The sequence below is a fragment of the Serinus canaria genome, chromosome 5, assembly GCF_022539315.1.
Source record: "Serinus canaria isolate serCan28SL12 chromosome 5, serCan2020, whole genome shotgun sequence".
Classification (NCBI taxonomy): domain Eukaryota; kingdom Metazoa; phylum Chordata; class Aves; order Passeriformes; family Fringillidae; genus Serinus; species Serinus canaria.
Window position 1 is genome coordinate 9,814,100 of NC_066319.1, and position 14,188 is coordinate 9,828,287.

Sequence of the window (14,188 nt, forward strand, 5' to 3'; positions counted from 1 at the left end):
GTGCCTCAAAGAACTTTGTTGTGGATGGTCTCTCTCAGAAACGCCACTTTGCAGCAGCAGGACTGGAGTGAGAGCCGGCCTGTGGTGAAGGAGAGGTACCACTTACGTTGTGAGCTTTGGTGATGGTAATAGTGAGTCCATCCTGCTTGGGCCTCCTGGAGGTAACAGCCATTCCCTCCTGTTCTGCTCGCTTTTTGTCCTCTTCTATTTCCTGAAACACAGATACCCCTTGTCACAAGGCTGTACTGGATGCTGTTCATTTTCCTGTTTAATTCTGCTAAATGGACCCACATCCACCTCTAAGAGGGAGTGGACCAACTTGTGTCCCAGTTATGGGATGCAGACAGAGGAAGATGGCAGTGAGCAAGGAGATGCTGCAGTAGTGAGGTAAGTGTCACTGTCGTTCTCTGAAGCAACTCAAGAATTGCAGTTAAAGGGTAAGGTAAAGCCTAAGCTAAAAGCAGAGCTCTGCCCACCTGCTCTGAGTGTTTCCAATATAAACATGGTATCTATGTAACATAGTTCTTCTGACTGTGCTGACAATCTTCTTCACACCGGACCCCAAATCAGAGCTGGGGGAGGTAAGGACCTGCAGACTCACCTGGTACCTACGTATCAGCGCTTCGTTTTTTTTCCGCAAAGCCAAGATTTTCTTATCAAGTTCAACATCTTTCTGCTCTTTCTTCCTTAACACAGCATCATCCACAGCAGCATCCTGGAAACACATGGAGCAAAGCTCTTCTCAGTATTCTTACCAACAGAATGAAACCTGCTCCTTCTGTCTGGACAGAATGGGAAGTGAAAGAGTCTTTCCCATCACTTCTCTCTGACTTTTTTCTGACAGAATTCACATTTCCTTTTCTTATAATTTTTGTTCAGCAATGAGATAGTTTGAGCAAAGCACTGCTGCCCCACTTTGATGGCTGTCAGCGGGCTTCAGAGTTAACATCCTGCTTATCTGCATGCAGTATATGACCCTCACCTTCATATGTTCTGGGCACGGAGGAGGTGTGCAGGGTGTCAGACATCAGTGAAGGAAAGGCAGCAGAACCTGCTCATGACACACACCGCAGCTCCTGCACCAGCCCATCTCAACTGGCATCCCCCGTGAGTGGTATCTGATCTAACAGCCCCTGTCAAGGGCTGCTTCGCCAGGACACAGGCACACACTGTGTCCAGGTGGGACAACAAGAACATTTAATCCACCTCCACACACTCCTCTGTTGGACAACGGGATTTTGTCAAGATCTGTGGGAAACAAATGGCTTTTCCATTGCCATTCATCATCGGGTATGTGACAGGTGAGCAGATTGCCTTTGTGGGTGGATACAGTTCCATGGGCATTTTGCAAGGCTGATTAAAGCCAAAATCGGTGTTTACCTCAATAGAAGCTGTTCTGGGAGCACTAAATTGGCAGGTTCGCTGTTTACGGAGCTCTGGGGTGTTGGCTGCTGAGGGTGGGATCAAAGTGGTGCATGCCCTCAAACACACCCCTTTCATCTTCAGATTCTTTTGAAGGAGAACTGGCAGAGCTGCTGGCTTGAGAAAAATTTTTAAATTCCTGCAGAGGTTGTATTTGTACTGTTCTCTTTTCAAATCAAAAAATAGAAAAGGCCTGTCAGGCTGTTCTCCCTCTGCCCATTTGTCAGCATTTTGTCTACACTGCAAGACGGCTGGTACTGAGGGGAGGGGGTCCTCCATTTCCAGCTGGAAACAAGTCACTGGAAGGAAAAGTTTGCTGGTGTTCAGCACTTCTTCTCCCTTTTATTTACGAAGCCATTATAGTGTTTTTCTCTGTACAACCTGTTTCAGCAAATGCTGGGAAGCTGTGGGCGGGAGGGGTCGCTCACTCACACACCCGGGCCCCGCGGCCGAAGCGCTGGGCAGCGTGCGGAGCCCACGCTCAGCTCCCAGGGGCTCACCCATTGTACACTTCAGCCCAGTCAGCGTTTGCTCGTCAGCTGCCGCCCTGAGCCAGCCGATAACAGGGGGCCGGGCCCTGTCCTCCGTTTCTGGAACGAGCCCGCTGCCCCAGCCCGTGCTAGGGCTGATGCTCAGGATGGAGAGTGGCTCCACCGTGCCCTCCCCAGAGTAAAGCTCTTCCGGGGAGCCAAGGTGCCCGTATGTCACCGCGACTGAGAGTTATAAATGGCTTTGGCAGAACAAACGTGCGATGGCTTTGAATCAGCAATCAGCTGAACCCAAAGACTCCCCAAGAGCAGGGCATAGCCACGGAAGGAGAGGCCCCATTCTATTGCAAATTAAAATGTCACAAAAGGAGAAAATTGAAAGCTATCGGCTGCAGGCTTCAGTTAAATGACGACATCCCGTTGTGTCACAGCCCCTCTCCTAAGTGGCACACACACTGGCTACGCAGCTCCTTGGGGGCTGGAGGGACACCTCGCTCCAGACTGTCTCTGCGTGCAGTGTTTTCCCACACACTTCTACGATCGCTTGCTTCTACAGCGAGACCTCGGAGACAGCAGGGTTGGGAAAGTGTGAATGGCAGGAGGTGGGGGGAGGGAAAGGGGACAGGAGCGGCCCGTACTAACGTTCTTCTGCGTAAGCAAATGTATTCGCTCTTTTCAAGAAATATCCTCTTCCTTGACAAATGCAGCTGAAGCCCTCACCAGCACAGGCACCATCCAGCACTGCCTGCGTTTCTGTTTGTTATCTGCCTCCCGGGAGACACCTTGTTCTGAGCCAGACACCACAACCTGCCCCGGCCAGGGATGTAAACCCCGGCACCCAAAATGCGCTCCCCCCAGCAACCCTCCCGCGATGCGGTACGGCTTGTTTGCTCCCCGTGCCTGCTGACAGCCCGGCGAGAAAGAAAACAAAGCGACAGCCGCCGAAAGGCCACCCTGAAGGAAGCGAGTGCAAGTCCTTGCGTGGCCTTTTGGGGTGAGGGACCCCAGCGCCCCCGCCCCTCCCAGGCCCCGCGCAGGCGGCACTCACAGCTCGGTGCATGTTGGACATCGGCGGCGGAGCCCGGCGGATTCCAGAGCAGAGCTAAAAGAGGAGAGCCATCAGACGGCCTTTCTCAGCACTGGTTGCACAGCATACAAGATCATGTTTTGATTACAAAAGCCTCGTCTGGGCTCGCAGCCAAGAGCACTGGCTGCCTAATATACCAAGCACAGACAGGGTTTGGAGTGCCTGTGTCCTCCTCTCCAATCTCACTCTCTTTTTAAAAGAAACACTCCCCCTTTCCCCCCCCCTCCTGACTCCTTTTAACTTCCTGATGCCACAAACCCTTTTTCAAAGTGGGAAAAGCCGGGTGAACAATGACGGATGGATCAGGCAAACAGCTTGTCTTCACTGCATGGCCATTCACGGGGTCGTGTTGTTTGTTATGCATGGCTGGCTCCACGCCTGGCGGGGCCGGGAAATATCTGGGGTTCTGGATATCTTGTGAGTGTGAGTGTGTACACGAGTCTGCATGGGAAAACATGGGTCAGATTTGCCTTTTTCTGTTTCATTTCAGTATTCTTTGGGAATTATTTCCCCACTGTTAAAGTGGGCTTTTCTTTCAGGAAGGAACAGAAGAGTGCTGTGGGGTGGGCATCACCAGCTGGCAGCAGGACTAGCAGGAAGCACACAGCCAAAGCAGAGGGACTCTTGTAAGTCCCTGTCTGGAAGCTGCCAAAACAACCCTCAGGAGAGTCACAAGTAGCAACGGGGCTTTGAGGGAACAGCATTCAACCGCTGCATCTCGAGTCACCACATGAACCCTTACCTCACTATAGGATATCCTGAGTTGGAAGGAACCCACAGGATCATCCAGTCCAACTCCTGGCTCTGCCCAGACACCACAACAATCCCACCCTGTATTTAAGAGCACTGTTCAAACCCTCCTTGAGCTCTGGCAGCTTTGGGGCTGTGCCCACTCCCTGGGGAGCTTGCTCAGTGCCTGACCACCCTCTGGGGGAAAGAACCTTTTCCTGGTATCCAGCCTAACCCTCCCATGACACAGCTCCAGCTGTTCCCTCAGCTCCTGCTCCTGGTCACAGATATCAGAGATCAGAGCTGCCCCTCCACTGCTCCTTGTGAGGAAGCTGCAGACCCTGATGAGTCTCCTCAAGGCTGAACAAACCTCAGCCATGTGTCCTGGCCATGTGCTACATTCTCCCTTGGCACAGACTGGCTGCCCTCTCCTTCCATCCCGAGGGACACAGATCAAGTGTGAGGCAAACAGGAGATGGAAACACACCACGGAATGTTTTGTTGCTCAAGGATTGATGCACAGCCCTTAATGTGGGCCCTGTTATGTTCATATGTTAAAAACACCAAGCTGGTCCAGTGCTGCCCACTGTCCACTCTAAGACCTTTAAGCAGGTCAACTCCTCACAAAATCCAAGAAGACTGACCTGAAACCCAGAGAAGTTTAAGGGAAATCTGCCAAAGACTTTGCAGAACTCAGAATCTGGTCCCTTCTTTGCACATGACTTGGACATCACAGCTAAGGCACTAAGGAGCTGGAAGCACAGCTTAGTAAAAGCTCTTGGAGTGACCTATATTAATTAGTAGCTACTCAATGATGAAAGGAAATTGAAACCATTTCCAAGGCAGTGCTTCTGGATTCAGGCTTGATGAAGGAAATGAAGACTCATCTGTGGGCAGCTGAGTCTTGGGACTCAGCTTGGGAAAAAGAGCTTTGTTAGAGCCCAAGCACTTGTCAAGAGGTTTGTAGTGGACACAGCTGGTACAGGAGATGCAGAGTCATGTGGAGCTTTACCTTGGCCTGAGAACGCAGTGGAACTGTGGTATCGCACTGCCTTGGTTTTCCAAGCTGGCACACTCTCTTTTGAGGGCAGAGTGATATCCCATTTTTAGCTGGGCTGGAGGCCACAGGGACAAGGTCACCCAGAGACTGGTTGAGTCAGGGAGTCAGTGCTCATGGAAACACTGAAGCCCTCACCAGTATAGGCACCATCCAGCATTGCCTGCATTTCTGTTTTGTTATCTGCCTCCTGGGAGGCACCTTGTCCTGACCAGCCACCACAACCTGCCCCAGCAAGGGATTTAAACCCCAGCACCCCTCCCACAGTGCAGTATGGCTTGTTTGCTCCCTGTGCCTGCTGGCAGCCAGGCGAGGCAAGAAAACAAAGCATCAGCCACCGAAAGGCCACCCTGAAGGAAGAAAGTCCAAGTCCTTGCGTGGCCTTTTTGGGGTGAGGGACCCCAGAGCATTATCCTGTGCATTATCCTTTTTATGTGGTGGTCATGTCTCTTGCCTCAAGGACACTGCAGACTATGTTGATGCTGAGGTTCAGGTTAAAACAGAAACCATTACCCCAAACTCCAAGGCCAGGTTCTGTGTGCAGTGCAGGGTGAACACCACGTGCAGCTGGGTCCATTGTGCTGCCCATGTCATGCTCAAATTATCAAGGCTTAAGACAATTGCTTACAAGGAGTTTTTCCAGACTTCTCCAGACCTCACAGCCATGGCATCCTATGTCCCTGCCATTCCTAGCAGTGTGACCAAGCTCTTCCAGCAATGAGCAGTGCCATGAACAGGGGTGAAGATCCCTAAAATACCTTTGCCTTTGCTGATGTCGCTGGAGAACTGAATTTCCCTCCAGGGCAGTCTCAGCTGCTCCTGACCTCAATACAAAGAGCTGACATGTCTCAGCTGTCCTTTACCATGTCTGAGTGGCATAAATGACAAGCACCTACTTCTGCATTTGAGATCAATGGGAACCCTCAGTGAACATTGCAGACACAGAAACCCACGGGCAAAAGGGCCCAGTCAAGGAAGCAGCTTCTGCAGCTGCAGCAGTGGGGCAAAACAGGCTGGTTTGGGGACCTGCCTGTGCCCTTGGGACAGTCAGAGGAGAAAACAGAACCTTACGAATGTGCTAAGATTTATGAGATTATGATTATGCATGTACAGTTAATTATTCCCAGCACTGTGGCCAGGGAGGGCTGCAGTAACACCACAGGTGTCCCCAGTAAATATCTGTCAAAACCCCTGATTTTCTCTAAAGTGCAGTGTCAATCCCAAAACTGGCACTGGCTTCCGATGAGGTCTGTGCCTACATCAAGCTATGGACAATCCTTCTGGACCATCACCCCGGCACCAGAGATTCCAGTACCCAGAGGTTTGCTTTTGGGAAGGAGAGGAGCCAGAGAAGGTTCCTAATCTCCTGCTCTAGTGAGCGGGGTGTGCTGGATGCATGACATTTTGGGAGTCCTGCAGGACTTCAGGACACACTGAATCCTGTTCACACTGACATTTCCACCTGGGTGGCTGCAGGACACCAACCCTGCTCTCTCCAGCCATTGGTGGCAGCGCTTCCCACACGCAGCAGCTTGACAGAGTACTTCAGACAGCAAGTGTATCCTGCATCCATGTACAACAGGAAGGACATCTGGAGAAACCAGCCTTATTACTTACTCAGCAATTTGTACACCACACCTAGAGTTAATCTCTTTATTCTTTAAAATCCAAGAAGATCTGGTGGGATGGTCTAATTCTGGGTTCTCCTGTGCTCTGGCTGGTGCCATCTCTGAAACTGCTCAGCACAGAGGGCACATGAAGTGTACCCAGGTTGGCTCTGTGGTTTCTGCCTCATGGATCTGTCAGCTCTTGCTAACCTGGGGCTGCCCCTGAAGGAGCAGTCACTGGAGTGAAGAGCAGCTTCCTTCAGGAAAGCCTGGAAGCTGGAGGAATCAAGAGGATATAAAGGGGTCTTTTCTGCATTGCCCTGCTGTGGCTGCATTGCACAGGGGCTCAGCTGATTGTCCTTAAGTACAGCCTTCAGCTGCCTACTTGGAGCCCTAGCTCTCCACTCAGGCCAAAGTTTGCTGGATATTTTTCTGCGGCCAAGGAAGGAAAGCAGGGCAATGACCTCTCCATTTTGTGCTTGTGACAGTGAAATAGTCCCTTTCTCTAATGGTGTGCTGCAAGGCCTTTCAGTTTTGGCACAAAGACCCATCCCTGACAGGAGTCTGCCATTTCTCTGCTCCAGGACAGCACTCAACAGCTGGCACAAAGTTTTGCTCCATATTTTATCAGTAAGACTCTCTCTGCCTTACACAAAGACTGAAGGAAAGAATCTGATTCTTCAAAAAATGCAAACTTGCCTGTCCCAAGAAGCATTCCTGGCATCCCTTCATCAGCTCTTCCACCAGCAGGAACTGCTTTGGCTTGAAATCCTCTCTCCTTTTCCTTTTGCACTCTGTGAGACTCCTCCAGAGCCACTCAGTCCCATGCTGCCACTTTTCACAAGTGCACTTCACCCAGCCTTATCCTGGCTCCTCTCCATTTTTTGCATGACCACTATTGAGTCAACAGATGGCACTCGGGAACTGCTGGGAGGATCTGGGAGGCAGCTGCCAAAAGCCCACTGATGGAGCTGAAGTTTGGATGCTGTGGGAGGCTGTTTCTATATTATGTGTCAGGACTGCAGATAAAGCACAGGGCTGAGTCTCAGGGTACGGCTGTGTGCAGCAATGTGCTGCCCAAGGCTCCCGAGCTGAACTAGCAATCCTTCTCCAGGCCTTGCATAGAGGGAGGGATGGGAACACAGTGTATCAAAGAAGAGTTCCGGGAGGCCTGGAGGCATACTTCCTACCAAACACACAATAAGGCAATTCCTCGTCTCCCTTGCCTCCCCCAGCTCTGGTCCTTCAAGCAGCTGCACTGCAGGATTAAAAAGGGGTTGAGGTGTTTCCTCCAGCCAGGAGAAAGGTCAGCATATTCCCTAGACTGGGAAGAAGGACCAGGCAGGAACATTAAATGGGCTTTAGCTGGAGAGACTTATGGGGATCAAAGGGCTGCTGAGACATTTGTTTTGAAATGGATCAAAATTAAAACTACCAAAGACAGTTAAAGGATGTAGTGGCAGCTTGGTCCTGCTTAAAAGCAATAAGGATCATAGCTGCCTGTTGGTAATTCCACAGGGATACCAATCATGGCACAGCACAGAAACATCTCAGAATGGGCAGAGCAGCCCTCTTCCCATTTGGAACAAGACATCCCCTCCTTTCCCCTTCCCTGTGCATCATTGCAGCCTGCAGGGTCCGGCCTCAAGTCCTGTGGGTGAGTTGTGTGCATACCTGTGTTTAATGCCTTGAAAAACCCATGATCTTGTCAGCTCTCCCAATATTTTCTGCTCCTGAAAACTTGTCATTCCAGTGTAAGACCTCTGAAGTGCTCATAGGCTGAGCAAATGAAAAATTAATCTGTCCACTTAGTTTTTCTCACTTACAGACACACTTAGCAGGGACAAATACAGGTTTGCTGACCTTGTTCACTACCCAGCCTTCAGATGTAGGACACAGGACCCAGCCTTGGAAGGGTGTGAGGATGTGGAAAGTGGCCGGGACAGCAAGTCAGGCAGGTTTCTTCATCTTTTATGGAAATGTAGTCCTTGGGGAAAGCATGGAATGTTGCAGACAGCAACTTGTTTGCCCTGTCATCATCAGGAGCCCAGGGAGGTTCCCCATTCCAGCCCATGGCCTTAGCCCAGATCTAAGAGGACATGGACTGCCCAGTGGCCCAAGCTCACAAGCTGCAAATGAGCAGGCAGGAGCCAGCTTGCTCTTGACGCGGTCACATGCCCTTTATGAATTCCAAAAAGTTACAATTATTCCATATTATGGCTGCTTTGGGGCTACACAAATGGTAGTGACCCACTTTGAGTCTGATGCAAGAAAAAAGTGACAAATTCGGTGCCTCTCATCCCAGCCAAACTCCATTAAAGCCTAACAAACCATCTCATTTCCCTTTGCCAGCAGAACTCAAAAATAAGCTCCAGAGACCAACCTTGGCTCCAGGGTTTGATCTGGACTGAAGAATCTCCGTGGGCTCCAGCGGCGCCACTTCACACGGATGCTGCATGGATTCTGACTGGGCTCAGCAGGAAGACTGGCTCTGCTTGTGCAGAGGGTCAAGGTGTGGAGCTGATCGGGAGCACAAACACAGGAAGGACCAGCCTGTACAAGGCTCAGAGCTGCCTGGGAAGGGAGGGGATGAAAAGAGGAGTCAAGGTGGCAATTAAATATTAAAGGACTAGTTCAACAATAATTAGTACTTGAGTGAAGGGAAGGGGTGGAGGTGCATATGGTGCCTAGAATATAGATCTTTCCAACAATTTTAGAGTGAATATAAAAGCAAACCTTGACTTGAAACCTTGCAAGTACACTATGTGGCAAAAAATCACACGTGGTATAGTAATTCTACAATTTTTATAAGGTTAGTCAATTAGTATACTTATCATATACTATCCACTTAAAAAGTTAGTTGGTTGGGTAATAATTCCTGGGGTGTCCACTGGAAGCAGTCCAGAGCTTTCTTTTGCCCCACTTTTATTATATCTGGTCCAGATTCTGGTTGAAAAACAGAACATCCTTGTAGCTGGTTCTCTTCTTGAAATAAGAAGAGTACACAATACACAATATTTAGGTTTATAAAGTTATCCTATTGTTCCTAAATGTAGGGAATAAAGGAAAACTATTAGAAGCTACAGCCATGCTTTATCAATCTACAAAGCTACAAATATATTAAAAATATAAAAAGCTGAAAATCTTAGGCATCACATGAAGCACTTGCAGGCTTGCTGGGCTGTGCCTGACTGCTGAGCACTTCACTCAAGTGGCAGAAAACTTCTGAAAGTACAAATAATCCCTGCTCCAAGAGGATGGAAATCACAATTCAACAGGGTGATACCTTTCTCTGGGCAACCATTTTGGATCCTTGAGTGAGATCCTGAGGCAGGTGATTCTCCTTTGGGAATGTGGATATTTTGTTGGCCCTTCTGACTTGATCTCTGCAGAAAGTCTGAGGGGTTGCCCAGGTTTAGGGACACTGTGCAGTCCAGACACGTGGGATTAGGGTGGGGTACAATACAGGGTTCAGAATTGGGTTTGTAAAAAAGAAAAGTTCAATTTCCTTTCTCCCTGGAATATTTTGTTCCCTTCAGTACCTTCAGAAGGAATTGATTAAAAACACTCTTCCTTTGCCCTGTTGTTATTGAAACCTTTTGATGAGAAAGGTTTGGAACAAACATTTAAAGATGCCTTCTTCTGGAAGCACCAGATGAAATACTTGGAGTGTTTCTGAAGCTCAGTTACTAACCAAAAAAAAAAAAAAAAAGCAGACACATTTCAACAAATATAAGAAGTGTAAGCTTTCCGCTCCACTCATATATCTGCTCTTGAGCCAAAATAACTGTTTTTCATTCCCCCAAGGCTCTGATCCTCCTGAAATGAGCCGTTTTGGCCAATTTCCTCGGCAAAATGTAAACTGGGCCATCTCTGGATGACACTGACATGCTGGTACTGGTGCCATTGGGTCCTTGTTTAGGCTGTGAAGGTATTGTAACAGGCACAGTTAGTCAAGGTGTGTCACATATCCCAGTGCCTTCTCTGGCCTTCCCCAGACTGAGAATTTATGTCCCAAATGTCACAGAAAGAATATTTATGTACAAAGGATTAATTAGTCTGGGATATCTCAGGATGCTTGGAGGGAACTGGCTCACTGTCAGTCACGCTTGGAAATGGTGTGAACATATGGGCGGCTTTAGAGCGAATGTGGCTGCACTCCCAGCACATAGCACCGGGAAAAATGGGACAATATTGCCACAGTGAGACTTCCCCTGCCAAGACAAAGTGGAATTTGGTCTCCATGGGCCTCCTGCCCCTTCAAACACTGCAAATTCAGCACATCTCTTATTTGCTTCAGTTTGCAATGTACCAGTGCCCAGAAACATAACTGCCATATGCCTGCAACCTTTTCAGCCCTGGTATTGGGTCAACAACTATTCAGAGGTTTCCAGCACCACAGGAGCCTCACAGAAGCCTGAGAAAGAGAGAAGGGCCCTGCACGGATCTCTCCTTTCTGTGCAGTGTGTGGACCATGCTCCAGCACACACCCTGGGCAGAAATGATGACTGACAATCAAAAACTACCTGTGGGCCGGATTCCTGAGCCCCTTTCAACCTCATGCCTTAAAATTATGTATAATGGGGAAGATGCTTTGTATCAACAACACAAACAACTGCACAAATTTTGGAAGGTGATGGCTCCTCCAAGCCCATCCCAGTACAGAGTGGTCACAAACAGCACTGAACAAATAGGCACTGAATCTTATTATTTTAGGTAGTGATACTCCTAAGAACTTCAAATTTTGTTGCACCTACGAACAAGGAAAAGGCCCTAATGGAGCAGTAGCAAGGGGGGGAAAAGATGGGCTCTGTGGAGTGCAAACACCTGCAGACACACATGTCCTGTGCACAATGCACATTGCTTGTGCTGTGCTGCTGGGACAGCAGCAAATCGAATTGGCTGTGTAGAGGAGACCCAGCATCCGTCTGGGCCTTTCTCTTTAGGCACCCAGCACCAATGGCTTTGGTGTAAAATGTAAACGTTTAGACAAACAGCTCTGTCTCAGGTCCTGGCACTTAAACCATGACTAAAGCACTTTATATCTCTAAATTAACCCCTCCTGAAGTTTCAGGGGGCGGGCAGCTACATTAACCTGTAAAATAAGCTCTGCACAGTGAAGTGACTGGAGCTCAGTTGGCTAATGCAGTGCTGCCCCTGCCAGAGAGCTGTTCTCTGGCTAAGGAAGCAATTTCAGTGGCTGAGACAATGGGAGGTTTATGCAGCAGGAGCAGTCAGGACTGCTGCTGTACCCATGGAAATCTTCCAGCACAGGAGGTGTCTGGCACGCTGTCACTGGCTTCGAGCAGCAGAAATACCCTGGCTATTTCATTGCTCTAGTGAACTGTGACAAACCAGGGTTCATAAGCTGGCTGCAAGTCCCTGAGCCATTGCACATTGCCTGGAAACCAGCAGTCTGCTGCAATCTGAGGCAGCTGCGCAATGATCCCCAGCCTTGCTTTGGCCATGATGACTTCATGGGCTTGGGTATGAATGAAATTCATGACAGGAGTGGTTTTGCACTGTGCAAAACGTCATGGTGGTGTCACCACTTCAAGCTGTCAGCTTTGAATATGGTTTTCCTGAGATTCAGGGTAGCATTGCCTGCAGAGAGGCAGGGATGCATCCCAATCCAAAGAGACTGCTCCGGACCACTTGGCCTCCATCCTGTTGACTTATCCATTGTGGTTTGCCAGGCACTGTGAAAGAAAATAGTTCCTCTGGATGAAGGATGTTCACATCTTGATGAAATTGTCTTGTGGGACACGTTTATGTTCCTAGTTCATAAAATAGTTTGGAAACCCCATTTACGTGTCCTTTCTCCTCACCCTTAGGTTGTTCCTGTAAGGAAAGGAAATCTTGGGATAAGCATATGCCTCCTCTAGAATGACACTGAGATCTGCCCCACCAGTCTCAAGCTGGCCAAGCACAGGGAGGTCACAGGGTGGCAATATTCTAAACGACACAACACATTAAGGAGAGCATCAGCTTCTGGCTGATGGGAGAGGCAGCTCTCCTCTGCTGCACTGCAGGGGCAAAAGCTAAGCAGGTTTAAAGTAAGGGACTCCCAGATTCCTGGATTTGGCCACCACAGCCAGTCCCCCCCAGCCCTGCCCATAGAGCAGCAGCCCCAGAAGGGACATGGGCAATGCTGTTGCCTGCCTTGGGCAGTGCTTGGCAATCAGCTGGGAGCACAAGCCCTGCTGTAGCCCCTGGCTAAGCGCAGTGAAAAATAATTAATCCATGTGTTGAATACCTTGCAGCAGTACAGAGGAAACCTGCCAAGCTGTGGGAGTGAGGAAGCGTGATCACCCCCTCTTACTAGACAAGGAGTTCGCACCTCGGCTGAGCCAAACTAAAGCTGTAAGATTTGCCTGTCTGTCAGAAGCAGTGGGATGTTAGGAATCCAGCTGATTCCCACCATCCTTGCAGCTCCCATGGCTCTATTAATACCATTACTGTTGCAAGAATTTTTATTTAGCATCAGGAAGAATGAAAAGGAAATATCACCTATGTCTTTGCCACCACATTAATGCTAGCTAATCTTTTCAGCAGATACCAGGTTTTAGTCTTTCCTGCAGGACCACACCAATACAAGCTGCTCTGGAGTTGCTCCTTGCAGTGGATCTGATCCTACCAGCCAAGTGACATTTCTGTGGCTAAGGCTCAGAACAGCAGGCTTTTCCCCTGCAGCCCTGCCCAGAAGAAAGCACCATGCTGGGCCAGCGGCGCTGCCCCAGAGCCTGTCCTCAAAACTCCCTCCTGCTGGGTTCAGAGAGGTGTCACCCACCCTGGCATCAGGAAAAGCTTTTTGTTCTTTTAAACTGCCTCGGGCATTTAAATCATTAAGGCAGGAAGGGCTTACTCTAAGCAGCTAGAGGATTAGTGGAAGTTATAGGATACTCTCCACTCTAATACTTTCCCTTTTTGCTTCAGCTGTTCTGTATGTGTGAAGCAAAAAGGATTGCCACCCTCATGAGAAAGAAGGTCACTGCCGCTGTGAGGTCCACAGACATGGCTACGAGGAAGGAGAAGGTCACAGCCATTCCCACAGCCACACAAAGGATGATGACAAGGCAGAGAAGGTCGCTGTCACTCCCGTGGCCATACACACAGCCACGAGAAAGCCCCAAGCCCTTCCTACACGAGTCATTGGCATAGGTATTGGCATGAGAGCAGCTACAGAAGGAGCAGCCACCTTCTACCAGCTCTGTGGGAAGCTATCCCCATGCACAAGAAGATGCGTGTGGCTGCCACCTAGCTCAGAGTAATGTCATGGTATGGATAGAAAAGGACTGAAGGATCCTGCAAGGAGGTGGACATGCCTGACCTCCTTGTGTTTTCCATGCTTTCAACTCAGTTGTTTCAAACCTACCATCTATTTCAAAAGATCATTTACGTATTTAATGCTTCTAAAAACCAACAATTTAAAACGCTGCCCTGCACCTGCCACACAGGGCCAGGAGCACTTCTGGGAGCATTCCCAGCCCGGGCCAAGCAGGAGAACAATTGCAGGGATGAAGGAATTTTCGCCCAAAGGATGCCCGGTGCCTCGAGCTGCTGTTTCACACCCTTGAGCTCAGCCCCATCCCCGACAGCCAGGCTGACCCGGGGCTTACAGTTCTTCCCGCAGCTCTGCTGGTGCCGGCGGCTGCGCCCCCGTGCCCCCCCGCCGCACCGGGCCCGCCTCCGCTTCCGCGGCCGCGCAAGCGCTGCGCCGAGCCGGGCAGAGCCCAGCCGGGCAAAGCCGAGCCGCGCCGCGCCGAGCCAGGTATAGCGGCTCCGAATCGGGCAGAGC

The 14,188-nt window shown here is 49.8% G+C and overlaps 1 protein-coding gene across 3 annotated transcripts in view; it reads right to left on the reverse strand.

Moving 5' to 3' along the window:
- The window catches only part of CCDC9B (coiled-coil domain containing 9B), a 59,242-nt gene that overhangs the window by 24,877 nt on the left and 20,177 nt on the right, over positions 1-14,188 (reverse strand). For 2 of the 3 annotated variants that reach the window (XM_050975212.1, XM_050975213.1), the window contains exons 3-6: positions 8,774-8,964; positions 2,959-3,012; positions 602-715; positions 107-211 (exon numbers count right to left, since the gene is read on the reverse strand). In XM_050975212.1, the coding sequence (XP_050831169.1) occupies positions 107-211; positions 602-715; positions 2,959-3,012; positions 8,774-8,848 (348 nt within the window). In that variant the 5' untranslated portion in view covers positions 8,849-8,964. The remainder of the gene's footprint in view (positions 1-106; positions 212-601; positions 716-2,958; positions 3,013-8,773; positions 8,965-14,188) is intronic. The other variant, XM_018922135.3, reaches the window with a different exon arrangement.